This window comes from Notothenia rossii, assembly GCF_949606895.1.
Source record: "Notothenia rossii genome assembly, chromosome: 8".
Classification (NCBI taxonomy): domain Eukaryota; kingdom Metazoa; phylum Chordata; class Actinopteri; order Perciformes; family Nototheniidae; genus Notothenia; species Notothenia rossii.
Window position 1 is genome coordinate 9,242,986 of NC_136906.1, and position 17,924 is coordinate 9,260,909.

General features: G+C 42.9%; 1 protein-coding gene across 7 annotated transcripts in view; it reads right to left on the reverse strand.

Moving 5' to 3' along the window:
* Positions 1-2,616: 2,616 nt before the first annotated feature.
* The window catches only part of grin2aa (glutamate receptor, ionotropic, N-methyl D-aspartate 2A, a), a 164,251-nt gene continuing 148,943 nt past the window's right edge, over positions 2,617-17,924 (reverse strand). For all 7 annotated transcript variants that reach the window (XM_079643315.1, XM_079643317.1, XM_079643320.1 and 4 more), the window contains 4 exons: positions 16,541-16,630; positions 15,461-15,558; positions 11,071-11,309; positions 2,617-8,674 (listed from right to left, as the gene is read on the reverse strand). In XM_079643315.1, the coding sequence (XP_079499441.1) occupies positions 6,716-8,674; positions 11,071-11,309; positions 15,461-15,558; positions 16,541-16,630 (2,386 nt within the window). In that variant the 3' untranslated portion in view covers positions 2,617-6,715. The remainder of the gene's footprint in view (positions 8,675-11,070; positions 11,310-15,460; positions 15,559-16,540; positions 16,631-17,924) is intronic.

Sequence of the window (17,924 nt, forward strand, 5' to 3'; positions counted from 1 at the left end):
TCCTTTGCAGCGACGAGAGCATCTGGAGGATTCTTCAGAGACATAAAGCAATGTGTGTGTGATTCACATCGCTAGTGGCAATTGATTACAAACTGAAAATGTACAACAATACAGATTGTGCTAATTGACCCTATAGCATGAAGGAAAAGTACAACCTTTTTATTTTCCATTTGGGATTCACCAAGAAACAGTAACGTTTTTGAATGCTTGTTATTTATTTAAGAGAAAGTAAAAGCGAAATAGGAAAAATTGGGGTTTAGATGAAAAGAGCAGAAATATGTTTGGATGATTACACACATAATATAATGGATGTATAGGAGGGAGAGGTAGCGGTGTGAGGCGTGAGGAAATCGAAAAGGGAATGCAGCAGATGGGAGATGTAGCTTTAGTCCAAATGGCATCTTGATGCTGTACACACACACGCACGCACGCACGCACGCACGCACGCACGCACGCACGCACGCACGCACGCACGCACGCACGCACGCACACACACACACACACACACACACACACACACACACACACACACACACACACACACACACACACACACACACACACACACACCCCACCCACCCACCCACCCACCCACGCACACACACACACACACACACACACACACACACACACACACACACACACACACACACACACACACACACACACACACACACACACACACACACACACACACACACACACACACACACACACACACACACACACACACACACACACACACACACACACACACACACACACACACACACACACACACACACACACACACACACACACAATGGTGTGAAAGGTCACTGAGCGGTCACAGCACAGAGGCCGCTCTGGCATCACTTACACTCGTGTTTTTTTTCACTATGTATAATTCTGGTATCCGAGAACATGTTCCGCTCGCTCTAATATAACTTAAAAACACACCCAACAAATGTATCATCATCTCGGTGTAAATTATATTATATAAAACTTCTGATGAAGCTTTTAAAGCGACTCCATGATCAAACATCCAAAATGCATTCTTGACCTGTGGCTTGACATAACGGATTGCAGACGAACCATGGACAAAGATAAAGGGTCTGTTAAAGAGGACTAATACGCTCACATCAGGGTTCATAGTTGTATTTTGTTCCTACACTGAGTCATATCTACAAGCTTTAATGTTAAAACGGTCTTTATTCTTCTATGTGCTGCAGCACCTCTTTTCACCCTCTGTCTGAAACCAGAGCCCAGTCTGCTCTGATTGGTCGGCTGGCCGGCTCTGTTGTGATCCTCTTTAACATTTGAGCATAGCAAGGAAATATACAATATATTATTGTATCATTCTGAAGCACACTATTTACACCCATGTAGTTGGTAGGTGGGTGGGCAACGTGTCCAACTGAGGACTGTCACAAGAGTTAACAATCATCTTTAACCTGAAGTCTATCTTAATCTGTAAAGTGGGAAATGAACACAAACGTACTTTAGTTTATATACTGTAATTAAACATTTGCTTAATTTGTAAAATGATGGTTATGGTTTAGCTTTCAAATATTTGATGACATTAATGCTTACCAGGAAGGTAGGTTATACTGTACGTACAAATATTGGTTTGACCCTTAGATGCATACGTGGCTTGATGTAACGTGGAATTTGCTCCAGAATGGTTTTGATACTGTCCTAAAAACGTTTCTTTTGCCTGCCGTGGACTCGCTGACGTTTCTTTGGTTGGGAGTTTAGGGTCTTTTTTGGGAGACATGTTGGACATGCATACGACAAGGCTGGTCCGTTGGAGTTGTATATTTGAGGTGCTCCATTTTAGGCAAAAAATGTGAGCATGAGATGGGTCTTTTTTGCCCCGGTGAGGTGGTTTTCTTACAGTATCTATGTAATTACATTTCTTTTATCATTTCATATTCCAGCTATTCCTCAAAAAACATGTTTTGGATATCATGCCATTCACATTTTAATTTTAATTATATGTATTTTAAGAAATTGTAGTTTTTGTATCACTACTCCAACCTTCCATAAGTGGCTCAAAAATGACCCGCATGCATTTTCTATGGAATTTCTTTTTTTTTTCAAAATGTAAAAAAAAATGTTTAAAAGTATAAATAGTGACAAATTAAATATAAAATATTTCTAGTGTGAATCAAAATATAATCAAAATATTATTCAAGTAATTTTTTAATTAATGACAAAAAAACTTTTGACCCACTTATGGAAGAGTGTAGGGTCCGGTCACTCGTGCATCTAAGGGTTAAAGGAAATGCATAACAAATCATTTGGAATAGAGTTTTTAAACAGTAAGTTAAAAACTGTTGCACTTGGATCTGGGCATAGAGACAGATCATAATGATATGTAAGCCCTGGGCTATCTCTAAAGTTTATGAGCCTCATGATAAAAAAAAACATATGTTATACGGAATGAGTATTGATGTGTACTGAAGGTAGAAGCAATATATTATGCTACAAACAAATAAATGGAGTCAATGAAAAATAGGCCAGCACTTTTCTCATCATCTGTAAAACAATCCGTCAGCATCAAAGCAATGACTTTCATATGAGGCAGACCCAGAGCCCGGTGTGTACATCTGCAAATGTTGACAGGACAGCAAACCTTGTGAATGGTGAAGTTTTATTCTAGTCGCTCTACAGAGAGAGGGAGAGAGAGAGAGAGAGAGAGAGAGAAAGATAGAGAAACAGTGCCACTGTACAGAAGAGCTCCTGTGAAATTCACACAAAAAATATTTGTTTTTACTCTTTATAATTTATAATTCTCCATGATGATGTATTCAAGTATGAATTTACAAGCGATGTATACAGGTGTCATTTCTAAATATATTCAAAATAGTTCCTTAAAAGTCTTTGAGGAAGTATTAGTTAAAAAAAAAAGCTCTATTCTTACAGCAAACCATAAAGAAAAGAGGTCTCGTATCTTTGGAGGGATAGCAGACTCAAAGTAGAGGGTTGCTTTTTTTCTTTTTATCTTCTTTACAGTTGAAGTCCTGACTACACATGAAGGAGAGGGAAGAGAGAAGCAGAGCTGGTGATTCAGTAATTCTCACCTGCCATTGGAGGAAGAGCAAGGAAGTCCCGCCATACCGAACCAAGCCCCTGACCCCCTGACCTACGACCCCATTGGGCAAAAAAAAACGCGGCCTGATAACGACCCGTGAGCCAATGAGGAAGTTGCTTCGGGTCAGGTCCTCGCCTTCTCCTCCACAACAGCAGCAACATCTTCATCTTGTTAAACATACATCATTTTTTTCTCTCAAATATGTATATACTCACACCTGGTTACAACGCATTAGTGATCATAACATCATAACAAAAATAACAAACAAAAAAAAGAAACAGAAAACATTAAAATTGTTACATCTGGGGTTGCATGCCATCACCTCATTATTTATCATTAAATGTAATTAAAATACATTTTTGTCATTAAAAAGAGCAGGGTTGTCATCACAAGGGTGTGTCTGAGTGTGTGTGTGTGTGTGTGTGTGTGTGTGTGTGTGTGTGAGTGTGTGTGTGTGTGTGGTGTGTGGTGTGTGTGTGTGTGTGTGTGTGTGTGTGTGTGTGTGTGTGTGTGTGTGTGTGTGTGTGCGTGTGTGTGTGTGTGTGTGTGTGTGTGTGTGTGTGTGTGTGTGTGTGTGTGTGTGTGTGTGTGTGTGTTTTTGAACATAAAACAGCATCAGTTTACATGACAGTTCTGTAAAAGTAGAACAAATAGAACAAATCATCATGAGTTCATAAAACGCAGGGTGCCGTTTGATATTTTTTCCATGTGCATATTGTTCACTTCAGCTCACTCAAGCAGCATGTGGAGATACATATGATAATAATAATAATAATAATAATAATAAATATGCAGATAAGATGCAAAAAAAGAGAAATGTTGCTCGTCAGTCAACATTAGGGAAGCTGATTGGGAGGCAAGGAGAGGTTCACTGTAATTCCAAGAGTACAAAAAAGGGCGATTTGACCGTGGCTGTTAAAGATGGAGCTTCAATTGAAACACAGTGGCTAATGCATTCGACTGCCATTCAAAACCATGGAGAAAGAAAGACAGATTCCTTTTTGAGTTTTTCCGTATATAAGGGTAGCTTTTCAGAATTTGGCTGCTCCATTCTGTTAAGGGCGCTCAGGAGTGGAACACACCCCACATTGACCGAGCAAAGCCATAACCCCCCCCCCCCGCCGCCATCCCTCCTTCTCTTCTTCTTCTTCTCTCTTTACTTGGGTTGCATGAGTTCGGGCAAATAGCCGAACTGGAAGACCTAGGACTGGTAAACATCAAAAGGAGAAAAGTTTGATTCTGCTTTGCGGCCGTTATAAATCACCTTGTTGTTTTTCTTTTTTTTTCTTTATAAATTGTTTTTCTACAAAAAATCTGCATCCTGTTCTGTTGCTACGGTTGAAGCTCCCCCAAAACGCACAGAATCATCCTGAGGTATTTTATTTGATACAATTTGGCTTTGTGAACCCAATCGATCCAGCAAATCAGTTTAAGATGGTTACATGTTTCTTTTTTTGTATTTTCTGCCTGTACGATTAGTACAGTTTTGTAATGCTATAAAAAAAAAAAAGTGTCGTGGGCACGCGTGTACATGGAAGAATGTGCATGTGCAAGTCTTTTCTGCTAAGTATTATCAACAAAAGAAACAAAGAACTAACAAACAAATGCTTAAACAATCAGGTTAGGAACCAAATGTTCTGGTTAAGACTTCAAGCTTACCCGAGTTTTGCCATGCACACACACACAACTTACTCCACACTAACATGGAAACATGATGGATGAGCTCATAACAGTGGAGCTTACTCGGATCCATCCCTCACCATCTTGGCCCGCCCAACCCATCCCACATTGAACCCAACCAACGCTGTAAAGGTAAACAAGGGATCCATCACAAGTAGTCTTCAGATCCTCAAGAACCCTGGTTGACTGCGGATCAAAAGTAGCTGATGATCGATAACCCCAGTTAGACTGTGGTGGTTGGATACCGTATAGCTCTGCTATTGCTGTATCAACCAACCAATGTTCTTAAAAAAGAAAGAAAAGTGTTCTTCTATAGTTATCCAACACTCTAGTGATGTGTCACCAGGAAGGGAAGAAGGAAGGAGGAAAGAAGGAAGGAATCGTCAGTCTTTTTTTTATACAATACCCTGTTTCTCAGTTGCAGGGAGGTCGAAAGACAAAAACACATCAGCGCCCACCCCCCCCCCCAACTCAGACAAGGTGGTGGTGGACACGGTTGTCATTTCATCCTTTTCTCCCTTGTTTCCTATCCTCTTTGCTCTCTTCCCTTCCACCATTTCCATTGCTCTTTTGCAACAGGATGACACTGATTTACTAAGCACAAAGGTCAAGGATAAAAGGTTTTCGATTGTACAAGTATCCATCCACCGTATTTGGCAAGACACAGTCCCTTTTTCCAAAAACATGTAAAATATGTGTCTGAGAGTGTATTTGTGTGTATTTTGTCTTCTCTGACACAGATATAAATCAACACATGCAAAATAATCTACTACTCTTGATGGTATTTTTCAGAAAGCTATGCTTTTTCAAAAGCATACGTGGGAGAGAGGTTTTAAAACTAATGGCTATTGTGCTACCAAATAAGCAAACACTAAAATCCTACATAGGGGGATCCGGATGCCAGAATCCCTAATAAATCTTATAGTTTAATAGAATAAAAAAGCAATACTTTGCAATTATTTTTCTATGTGCAGAGCCATAAATGAAATGCCCATCAGATGCCTCAGGTTTCCCTGCTTGTGTGTCCTTTTCTATCAGTGATTTTGTCTTTTTATCCGTCAGTCTGTAAACATTATGCATTGATAGCACCTACATTTCTCCCAGCGTCTCATAACTATCATGTCCCTTTAGCATTAGCCTAACATTTAAACCAAATTCTGAGCAAGAACACCGACAACCCTCTGCCAACGACTACCGGAGGCTCCGCTCTGCGCCATTTAGCTCATCTCCATTCTCCCTTTCTCTCCTCTTGCACTGCCAGGTGTCTCGGTAGCCATATTTGTCAGAGTAACAAGCAGCAGACCGTTGGACTAGCTTACTGTGACGCCTCAGCCCTCCTGGGACGCCTCCATGTCTGGCCGTGACATCAAACGTGCCCATCTGGTCCCTCTGTCAGGCCTCTTCTCCTCAACTAGAGAGCTGCAAGCTTGACAGTGGAGGTGGAAAGGAAACAGGGGGGGGGGGGGAGTGGTTGAAAGAGAGGTTATCTCCTCTCTCTCGCCCTCTAATTCCCCTCACATTCCCCCATGCTCCTTACCACTAACTTACAAACTTCTATCACAAATCAAATACCTCTTTCCCAACAAGGCCTGTAGGAGTCCTTCTGTGTCCCGTTAATGGGACTAAGCCATTTCCTTAGCCTTTAAAAAACCTACAGGGCAATGATTCCACTCACATTTACACCAGGATACCTTGTGGCAGCGTGCTGACCATGCAGCCAACTCATTGGTACATGGCAGAGAATGGACAAAAAAGGTGATATCATCTGCAAAGAGAGTAGTAGTAGTAGAAGTACCGCCATACCCAAGTGGGCACAAGTTCTTTTGGATTACAATGTTGAAGAGAAGAAGAAAAACGTAGTGTGGCTATGGCATCCCTTTGTGGATAACATAGTTGATAAATTATAATACAAACCCAGAGAGCAGTAAGGAGGAGAGAACACATTATTTCTTAAGTCAACTAAACATCTGACTCCAGACTGGGGATTTTTTTATACACCCGCCTATTGCTGAACTGGGCTGAGTTTAGGACACCACGTGGGGCCGGGTATGCACTAGTCTTAGAGGCTGAGTAAGGCATCACATGCTCTTTATTGTACATGTCATTGGCTATCCGCCCGTCTCGTGAGCAGTATGAAGTGGTAGATTTAACAGAGGAGCGGAGATTGTTCGCATCGTTGCGTGTTTTGATGGGGGGCGCTCCGAGGACCGCTGCAGGTGAGGCCACTGCCAGCTGTTTGTAAATATCTGAGGAGCTACGCCCGTGGACCAGTCTGCTGCTGGTGTCGTCCCTCAGCGAGTGGCTGAGGAAAGGGTTGTCCGAGCCATGGGCCGGGTACAGGGACTGGCTCCTCTTGCTCTCCTCGAGGTTGTGGTTAAACATCATCGATTTGGACCCGGTGCCAAACAATCTGCCGGAGTAGGGACGCATGCCGAAGAGGTTGGCATAGTGCGAGTCAGATGCAGACTCCAGGAAGCGATCCTTCTCCTTCAGGCTGACGCTGCGCGCCGGTCGACCCAGGTCCACGTCCTTGGGCTTTTCTAGCATGATGTTGTCGAAGGAGTGCTGACGGCTCAGCCTCAAGCGGTTTCTCTTTTGAACGTGTGGCCCATCCGTCTGCGGCCAATACAGACCAAACATTTCGTCTGGTTCCTGCTGCTGTTGGTGGTGCATGGTGGGACTGACCAAGGGGTCCGCAAGGAGCTGGTCCTCGCTAATGTCATACAGGTTTGCTGTGTGGAGGCATGCTTCACACCGATTGTATGGTGAGCGTGTGGCAGAAGTTGCAGCAGGAATAGCAGGGGTGTATGACCCTGTTGGGGGGTAGCTAGAGGACACTTTGGACAAGCAAGACCGGCAGTGTGTCTGTTTGTAGCGCTCAATGGATTCATGTGGGGACATGTTTTTCTCTTTCAGGTTGTAGTGTTTAGAGTAAGTTGGATCTGGGAGAAGATCTGAGTCGCCGTGATGCAAAGGGGAGGAGTTTAGATGAATGATGGGCTGCTCACACTTCCTATAGTTGTCGCTGTGGTCGGAGTAAATCTCGGGGTAATCCAAATCGTCGGCAGCGAGGCCGCGGCTCTCACGGTAGTGCATGGGGTCTGTATGCAGGCTCATCTCTCGCTCTGAGTCGATGGTATAAACTTTCTCTCCTCCTACTACTCTGCCGGGTTGGTTGGGTCCAGCGGTGACTGGCTTAGTTTTTAAGTAGGACAGCTCTACCTCACTGCAGTCCCTTGGGTATTTCGATGGCACCGATCTTTTTTTTAAGTTGTCCTTGGGCTTCAGGTGCTTGTTGTTTTCTGGGTCCTTGTACGAGGCCGCCCTGCTGGAACAGTCGGAGATGTCAGAGTGGGCTGCTTCCTCAGGGAGGTAGCGCTGTGTCTTCATTGACATTCGTGGGTCTGGCATGAGCATGTCGGGCATCGGAGGGGGTCCAGGTGGCGCCGAACGAAGCGTGTCCACCGATTTCTTCCACAGCGTTCGGGGAGGCTTGGCGTTGGTCTGGACTGAGTCGGCGTTGACCGCCACCTCTACCGAGTTGGGGTTGGCATCATTCAGGGTCAAAGGATGCTGGCCTCCCTGGAAGATGTAGTTGTTAAGGTGGTCTTTGTGCCGGTTAGCAAGGTAAGACTGCAGGTCACCGGTGTCCCCGTAGATCATATCTTTGGGAGCATAGCTACGGTTGTCGGCGTAGATGAAGTTGCCCTTCTCCGCCATCATGTCCATGATCATCGGGCCGGCTGAGTGCATGAACTCACGTTTGGGTGAGTTCATGTGGGAGCCGGCCAGGTTAGACATGTTGGTCATCTGTTTGGCTGATTTTATTAGCTTTAGCATTTTGTCCTGGGGGCTAAAGTCCAAATCTGACTTTTTCTTCATGTCAATGTGGACGCCATGGATGCAACTCCAGATTCCCTGCATGACGACACATGGGTGAACAAGTGGAATGGATGAGGGGGGGGGGGGGAGGGGACCAGATAAGGGATACATGGAAGAAAGGTTTGATGGTTTGATAGACATGGAAGGAAACAAACAGAATAATTATTAGATTTGTAGCAAACATACTTGTGGTCTATATGTTGTTTTGTATTGGTGACTCAGTTAATCATATTATATTGAACCATGACGCCATGCAAACATTGGAAAGAGAATTAAATGAGTCTTTCGTTCATTCTGTCTGAAACACGCTGTGCCGTTCCGTTTATAAAGACATCAAACTGTGCCTAGCAATAAAGATGGAAATCTGTTTTGCTGAAGATAGGAAATCTTTTCAACAACCGTGAATGATTGATATAAGAGGATGATGCGTTAAAAACCACAACATCATCCAGGGTTTTCTTAGAAAGGATTTCCAATTATCATTAACACACCAATGAAACAAAACACACACACAATGTTTTTAAATACAGGACCACAATTTTTAAAAGAATCTATACTGATAGAGAGCATATGATACAAAAAGACAAGTCTACTGTTTGAGAAAAAGAACTCGTAACTTTTCAACCTGAGCCTTTTTTTGACAGGAAACGACAACAAACAGGAGGAAATTGCCTTCACTCTGACTGGGAGGGAGGTTTTGAAAAGCCAGTCTTTGTCTATGGACTAACAGCCAATCAAGCAAACAGTAATGTCACACTCTTTTTACGGCTCATTGTAAAAAGCCTGTTTTTTTTTAAATAAAACAATTTCCCAGTTCAGAAATACATCCTTAAAATGTGTTTATAACGTTAACGAATTGAAAGTGCTTCGTGGTTCAGCGCACATTTTGTGGAGCATATCACCACAAGATAAGCCGTTAAGGATGTATTCTGCCCTAAATCACTCGAGGACGGCTTTAAAGTCATTTCTCTTTCAGGTACCTGCGTTTATCTTTTCTAAAAGTTTTTGGTCTCCTAACCACCCCCCTTTGTTAACTTTGAAAACAGAGTCACGCTCTGCCTCGAAAAGCAGCGCGCACAGCCACTGCAGTGCTTTTAGGGATGCACGTACATGTTCTCTGTTCTCACACACAACGAGGGAGAATGCTGACCTTTCAGCGGAATACGAGGGAATAGATTGATTTAGTGTGGGTTGCCGTGATTTCACCCAAAAACATGCCGCAATTAGGATCTATTTCTGTCTGTATTCAGGGCTGCCTCGTGATTCCCCCCTCCCGTCTGCATCCTCCTTTGTGCAGCCCTCCCTCCTCCGCTCTTATTTCTCCTCACTTTTCTGGTTTAGCTGTATAGCTCTCTTTCTCTGCATGTGGGTTTGTGTTTTCAGGCTCTCTCTTTGAAGAAAAATAAAACTCAGATAGGCCTGTCTGACCCAAATAAAGCAGCACTAACGCCCAGAATAGTTGAAGTGCATTGTTGGACCATATAGCCTTAAACGGCGAAGTCGATAGGGACATGACTTGGCAACTGGAAGGTCACCAGTTCAAGTCCCGGCAAGACCAAGTGCTACCGAGGTGTCCCTGAGCAAGGCACCGTTCCCTACACTGCTCCCCGGGCGCCGTTCAAAATGGCAGCACACTGCTCCTAACACTAGGATGGGTCAAATGCAGAGAAACAATTTCCCCACGAGAGATTAATAAAGTATATCAAAGTCAAAGTAAAAAAAAAAAAATCAAAAATAAACATGACGACTGTTAACCTAGTCAGACCACCACACACCCAAACATCACTCACATGTGCATACATTAAGTGGGCTGTCTCGGTGGTGTATCTCTAAGGCCATACAAGCAAACTCAAAACCCATCTCTTCTGATCTATCTTCCTTGTAAACTAATTTCCATCAGCTAGTTTCCGTTCAACATTACCATCACTTCAGTCACATGGCAATAGATTACATGTCACTTGTTAGACGCTTTTATCCAAAGCTATACTCAATACTGTGGGCAATCCCCACGGGAGCAATCTGGGGTGAAGTGTCTCAGAGACATAACGAAATGCTGACTGCAGTGGGACTCAAACTTGCTATCACCTGATTCGAGGATCAGCGCACTAACCCACTGAGCCACACCCTCCCAATACTTATGTTGATGTATAATGTTTTATAGTGTTTTTATAATTGTTATGCTTTGACATTTGTATTTTGGTTTTGTCTTTGCTGTGTTTGCTTTGTATAGCCCTTTGAGGCATTTCTTGTGATTTGGGGCTATAATACATTTTGATTTGATTTGATTGATAAGACTGTTGTTCTAAGTGTGTCCTGCTTTTATTAAACAAGACACATTCCCAACACCCGCAAACCATCTTTAAATTGCTTGAAGGACATACCTTCACATGCACAAAAAAAAAAACCTCCTGTAAAAGAAAAAGGGTCCTTACCCTACTGATGGCGAAAAGAAGGCCGGGCGTGCTGGTGCAGACTCCAGTGAAGCAGTATCTCAGCCTCCAGTAGAAGAGGTGCTCAGAGACGAAGGTGATGATGGAGAGCCCCATGGCGGTGGCCAGCATGTAGAAGACCCCGGCCATGTTGTCCACATCTAGCTGACTGGACATCACTTCGTTCTTCTCATTGTGGCAAATTCCTGTCAGCCACTGGGCTTCCAGCTCCTCCATTTCACCTGGAAAGCAAGAGAAAAGAGAAAGACTCAAATCCTTCCCTGAATGGCTCACATGTGTTCCTAAAAGACTCAAACTATGATTGTTTGTGATGGAAATAATAGACCCTTCAGAAAAACGAGATTCTGCAATCGCAGAATTTACCGCATAATCAGCAAAATGGTGCAGATTTTGAAAAGGCCGCATAATCCCCGCATTTTCTCACACAAAGTTGAGAAAAACTAACTCGTCTTGACGTGAAGTAGTGATGATGATGATGATGACGTCATCAGCTCGCGCATCACAGAAGGTAAACAACACCGTAACGTGTGGAACTCACACGTAAGAGAAAACACCAAGATGATAAAATCTGATCCATCTCATTTACCGACGAACATATCTGCTAAAGACCGGGCAAAGCAGTACCCCGATGTCTTTCACGAAAGTGGGGGGAAACTATTCTGCACCCCGTGCAACTGTGTGTTGGAGCATAAGTCTTAGAGAAAGTCGACGGTGACGACCCACTTTGATTCATTCAAACATTCGAAAATGCTTTCTGCTGCTGCGGACAAGAAAGCCAAACAACTCACGTTCACCGAGGCATCAACCTCCAAAACCCTTTTGAGGGCTACAAGAAACGAAATGAGTAGCCTACAAGATTGAAGATGCAGATAACGAACGAGTAAATGAAAACAGAATGAGGCGGAGAAGTGTGTGTGTGTGTGAGAGAGAGAGAGAGTGTGATTAAAATAGCCCCATTGCTTTTACAATAAATAAACATTGAATGTGTTTAATTGAATAGTAAAGGGGTTTAACGCTCGTGGCAGGTTGTGTGTGAGAGAATAAATAAGACAGCCCAATATTTAAAAAAAAATCTATTCTTTTTGCAACTTTCCGCATATTTTGCAAATTCCCGCAATTTCACCGCATAAAATCACATAAAAAAAACCCTGCAGGATTTTTTGCCCGTGTTTTTCTGGAGGGTCTAAAATAAGTTTATAACCCTGAATGAGACACATTAAGAATTTCTCCTGGAGTTCCTTAAGCTGTTGCAAAATCTTCTTGGATTTCATATTTTCTTTTTGGGGTTAAATTATTTTATTGTAAATGGTGATATCATCTGAAAAGAGGGACATCATTAGCATTAACTAAAAGGAAGAAGGGGAGTTTGGTCGTTTTCAATTTGTATTGAAGTGGTTTTTGAACACAAAAAGGATCTGTTTCATGTATATTTGTAAAAAAGACACGTCGACATTCGGGTCAATTTAGCTTTAAAAGTGTCAGTGTCAATAAATGTCTTTTTTTCTTCAGGGGTTGTTAAAAAGAAATGTCTGCCACTGGGCTTCAGGTCGCCTTCATGTTGCCTGATACGGCAAAGAGATTGTTTCTTTAGTGTTTATAAAAGAAAGAAAGGTAGAAAGACCTTATCTTTTTTCATCCCTCACTCTGTATTCACTTTCCTCAGCCCTTCCCCCCCCCCTTCTCCCTCTTTGGCTTCATCCGTGACATTTGGCGCGTGGCTAATCCAATCTGTGTCATTCAGGGCTGGGTAACTAGGGCTGCTAGTGGGGTAAGACAAATATCATGGTGATGTTCAGCGAGATGTCTTGAGGGGACTCACTAACACACCATTGAACCTTTCAGAGAATCGATGAGAATTTGTATCCTCCTGGATTTTTAAATAAATGAATAGCTGTATCTAGCGTTTCTAATACGACATTAGGAGGTGCAGACATTTTTCTATCTGTCTATAAGGGAAAAGCTTTGGGGAGTTATGACTTGCTTGCACTTGATGTAACTGCGGTAAGAATGTATTGCTGATATTAAAATGTTGTTCCCTTTTAAGCCATCAGACAACTCAAGCAATAGTCTGGAGACCAGTCAGTTGCAACACAAGAACGCCAGTCTATACTCACAATTTTGAGGCATGTGAAAATGTTTTAGCTTGAAGCATTTAAGACTCAGAATATTTGTTGTATTTATGTAAGACGTTTGAGTCCTGTTACAAAACCTTCTGTCATCTCATTTAAATAATTATGAACCTCAAAAACGAAATCCATTCCAGTTCAGCACACTCACTTATTTCAAGTTTCTTCAGAATGCTTACCGGCACTCTACTTCATAAATACTGGAGCACAATAAGTCCAGACCCTGACTGACTGATATTAAAGTCTGACAGATTACAATCTTGCAACACTGTTGAAACTAAATGTGGGCTATTGCTGCTTTTACGAAAAATGTACTTTCAATCAGGATTGTGCATTCGGAAACGAGGATTAAAAAAGGAGTGAGAACACCAATTTGGGACTTTTCCATAGTATTGCTAAACTGGCACAGCATGAGAAAACTGTTTTTCCGTTTCCATTCAGGAAAAATATGACCTGCGAGTGCCATGTGTTTCCAATTCTCTCTCTCTCTCTCTCAGTGTGTTTGTTCTTCACCTTCCTCCACCCTTCTGTGTACACATCTTCGCTCTGTCTGTGAAAAGCCATATGCTCTGCACCCAATCTGTGTCTATCTGATCAAGTAGCATCTGCCAAGACACAGAGTCACTGTCATCTATCAAGGACCTGCCCTCCCCCCTTTACCATCTCTCTTCCTCGCTACCTGACACAAAGTCAAGTCCTCGTCTTCCTCTCAAACCATACTCCTTTGCTGATCCTCTCTTTGACCTCTCTCTGGCCACAATGCTCACTTTCTCTTTATTACTTTTGGAGAGGACACATTCTGTTCATTCACTTCACATTTCCCTGTGTTTCATTTTTATATTTGCTGTTGTAATTTATTGTCTTCTGTTTGCGATTGTAGTAATGTGTTATTTATTATTTGCATGTACAGCACTTTTTAAAAACCGTTTTTAAAATGTGCTATATAAATAAAACCTGATATGATTTGATTCGCCGGTTCATATTTGTATTTTCTGCCTCTACTCTGACATGTCTCCATGCTTTAATGTTCAAAAAGGTCTTTATTGTTCTCATACTTCCTGTGCTGCAGCACTTCTTTTCACCCTCTGTCTGAAACCAGAGCCCAGTCTGCTCTGATTGGCTAGCTGACCGGCTCTGTTTTGATTGGCCAACTGCTTAGAGATGTCCAACCCCTTAGCCTATCAGGTGCAATGTGTTGTAGTACTACTCAATATAAGTGTGCGTGTTACGTAGTGATGTCACTAAGGAGTCCAATGGAGTGTGTGGGAGAGAAACCTCCTCTCCGGGGGATTGTATCCTTTACAGACCATTTACATGCACTAAAACCTATATGACACCACAGGAAAGAGACAACCCCACAAAGGATTACTGTATCCTTTACAGACCATTTACATGCACTAAAACCTATGTAACACCACAGGAAAGAGACAACCCCACAAAGGATTATAGAGCTTCTTTAAACAAGGCTGTAGTTATTAAACTGCAAACACTTATATTTATAGATTTATAAAACACCCTCCGTGTGTATTTGCATTAAATGAGAAGAGCAACAAGTGTAACAAAAATATGAAATGGCATTATTAAAAGCAAGACGAAAACAGAAACACTGAACCAGATGTTTTTCATCAATGATCCAGCCATTGAATATGATGGAGCGCGGCCTGTGTGTTCCGGAGCCCTGATAAGAATCGGTTGGAGAGGATTATTGTGACACCAATGTTCATTTAATCAACTTCAGTGCACTTAATGTGAGTGGCTGTGAACGCTCGCATCAGCAAAATGCTTTCGATGTAAAATGTAAATGAATCTGTCACTAAAAGAAGCTGGAGCTGTTTCACTCTCTGTTTTGCGGCAGTTGGAAATTGTTTATGTAAGAACTTCTGAAGCTCCTGTAATAAAAGAATGTGGTGAATCGGATAGAGCAATGCTCACACACACACACACACACACACACACACACACACATGCAGATCTGGTGCTGCAGAGAAGAATATATTAGAATAACTTACACACTCTGCCCTCTGTTTGGAGCAGACTTTTGTGTCCAGAATAACATCAAAGGACTATTTATACTTCACTGCTTTCCCTTTGTGCTGTCAGCAGACAAGGCAGTGGAGTCGTGTGTGTGTGTGTGTGTGTATCAGCGTGTGATTCTGGCAAAGAACAATGTAACCTTTTGCCTTTCGTGGACAGTGTCTTGCACTTTGAATTTGGGTATGAGAACGCCGTGTGAGTGTGTTTCTCACCATCTCCGATGATGGCCAGGATAGCCAGATCCACCTGTCGTTTCCAGTAGGAACCTTTCTGTAGAGCAATGCCGTAACCAGTGGTAGCAAAGATGTACCTGAACACAAGCACAGCCAATGAACACACACACAAACAGAAAACATCTTCACCTTCAAACAAATCTTCTTACTTTTCCTCTAGAAGGTGTACCTATAAACACATATAAATGTCGTGAAGTGGACATTTAGGTCGCAGATGAACAATCAAAATGACAGATTTGTGTGCCCAAAGACAAACTCTCAAAGGGTAGATTTGCATGTTTTTCAGTTCTATCTCATAGCAATGCAGCCCCATATGTACATTGGAACACTTTTGGCCGCTTTAATTACCCCTCCGCTCCGCACTGGCCTTGAAAAGGTCCCTTCTTAATGCAACTTTTAGTGTTTAATTGCTTTAAAAGCGGATCTCTTTGCAGCCAGTACGGAGAGGAGAAACAATTGACAAAGACCAATCATACTTACAATGTAAATATGGACATGAGCAAAATGTAAACATACTTGATTGGTGTACATTTTTGTCGAATGCATGTGCAATCTGGCACCTGAAGATTTTTGACCGGTTGATTGTGTTGATTTCCCGCCAATGGGTCCAGACTTTGGCATAGTTTGGTAAATAGCCGTCCGTAATACACTTTTCTGTTTTGTTTTGTTCCGATTGAACGAACAAGATATAACGTGTGTTTCAGTGACCTTTAGAGGAGCTGGTAAACACATGTTGTTACCTTTGAACAGAGGCAGGCTAGCTGTTTCCCTCTGTTTTCACTCGTTGTGCTAAGCTAAGTTAGCCAGCTGCTGGTGGTAGCTTCATACTTACTGTACAGACATGAGGGTGGTCATTCTTCTCATCTAACTCTCAGCAAGAAAGCGAACTTTTACATGTATACGTTTGAAAGCACAGAACGTTTGCGTTACAAATGTAAAACAAACCCTTAACGCAAGTTGACGCAATGGATTGGACCAAAGAATGGCAGGATCAGACGATGAAGTGAAGACAATCCACACTTAAAAGTGTCTTTTGAAAAGAATTAAAGCTTTGGTTACCCGCTGCCAATGGTCACCAGCTTACATCCCTCATCTCTGCCGGCCGCGTAGTTCAACACCGCAGCATCGTAGATGAAGGCGTCCAGTTTCCTGCAAAGGAGGAGAAACAAGACCCGAGGAAAGAGACAGAAGAAAACAGACAGAGGGAAGGGATAAAGATGCATGAGGGCTTTCAAGTTTTTTTTGTTGTTTAAAGAGTGAGGAAAAAGTGCACAGGAGGAGACGGAGAGCAGGAGAGGCAGCTTCTCGCTCAGAACGTGTTGTTTGTGGATCAATTCGAAGGTGTTAAATCATCTACAATAGGAGTGTAATCCAAGCGTAACCAAACACACACAGGACACAGCGGGGAGGGGCTGCGGTTCAATACAGCACGCTTCACTGATGATAGGACCTTGGAGGCACATGGCTGACCTAAACAAACTTTTGACAGACACAATCTCACTTTCTGCCTCCGTCCACACACACACACACACACACACACACACACACACACACACACACACACACACACACACACACACACACACACACACACACACACACACACACACACACACACACACACACACACACACACACACACACACACACACACACACACACACACACACACACACACACACACACACACACACACACACACTAGGGAAGGTTGCGAAGTAGAACGTAGAAACTCCAAGATTCCAGACTGACATTTTCCGTGTAACCGATGCCATTACTAACCGCTGCTCTTTCACTCTCTCCGTGTTGGATCGGACACACAAACACACACACACACACACACACACACACACACACACACACACACACACACACACACACACACACACACACACACACACACACACACACACACACACACACACACACACACACACACACACACACACACACACACACACACACACACACACACACACACACACACACACACACACACACACACACACACACACACACACACACACACACACACACACACACACACACACACACAGATAGCCTTGCTAATAGTGCAGTGACTGGCTGGCATTTACTGAATGTCAGATCCAGCCCTCTAACGGAGGCTCACAGCCGATACTTCAGCTGTGTAATTAGCTTAACCCAGCACTGGCTCCATCCACACGCAGGCTGTGTGTCCAAACATGTAGGGAACCAGCCGCGTGTGTCCGTCTGTGTCCGTGTGTGTGTCCACTTGCGTATCAGTGTGATTGTGGCTGCTCACTTGTGTGCTTGCCAGCAGCCAGACATACTGCAGCTCTAATGGCTTGGAGAGGGATTTAGCCATCACAATATGTCACACCTTTTTTTCGAATGGATGAAATATCGTTTTTTTTGCCACTTTTCATTTATACCTCTGAATGTAATCTCTAACACGGCATTT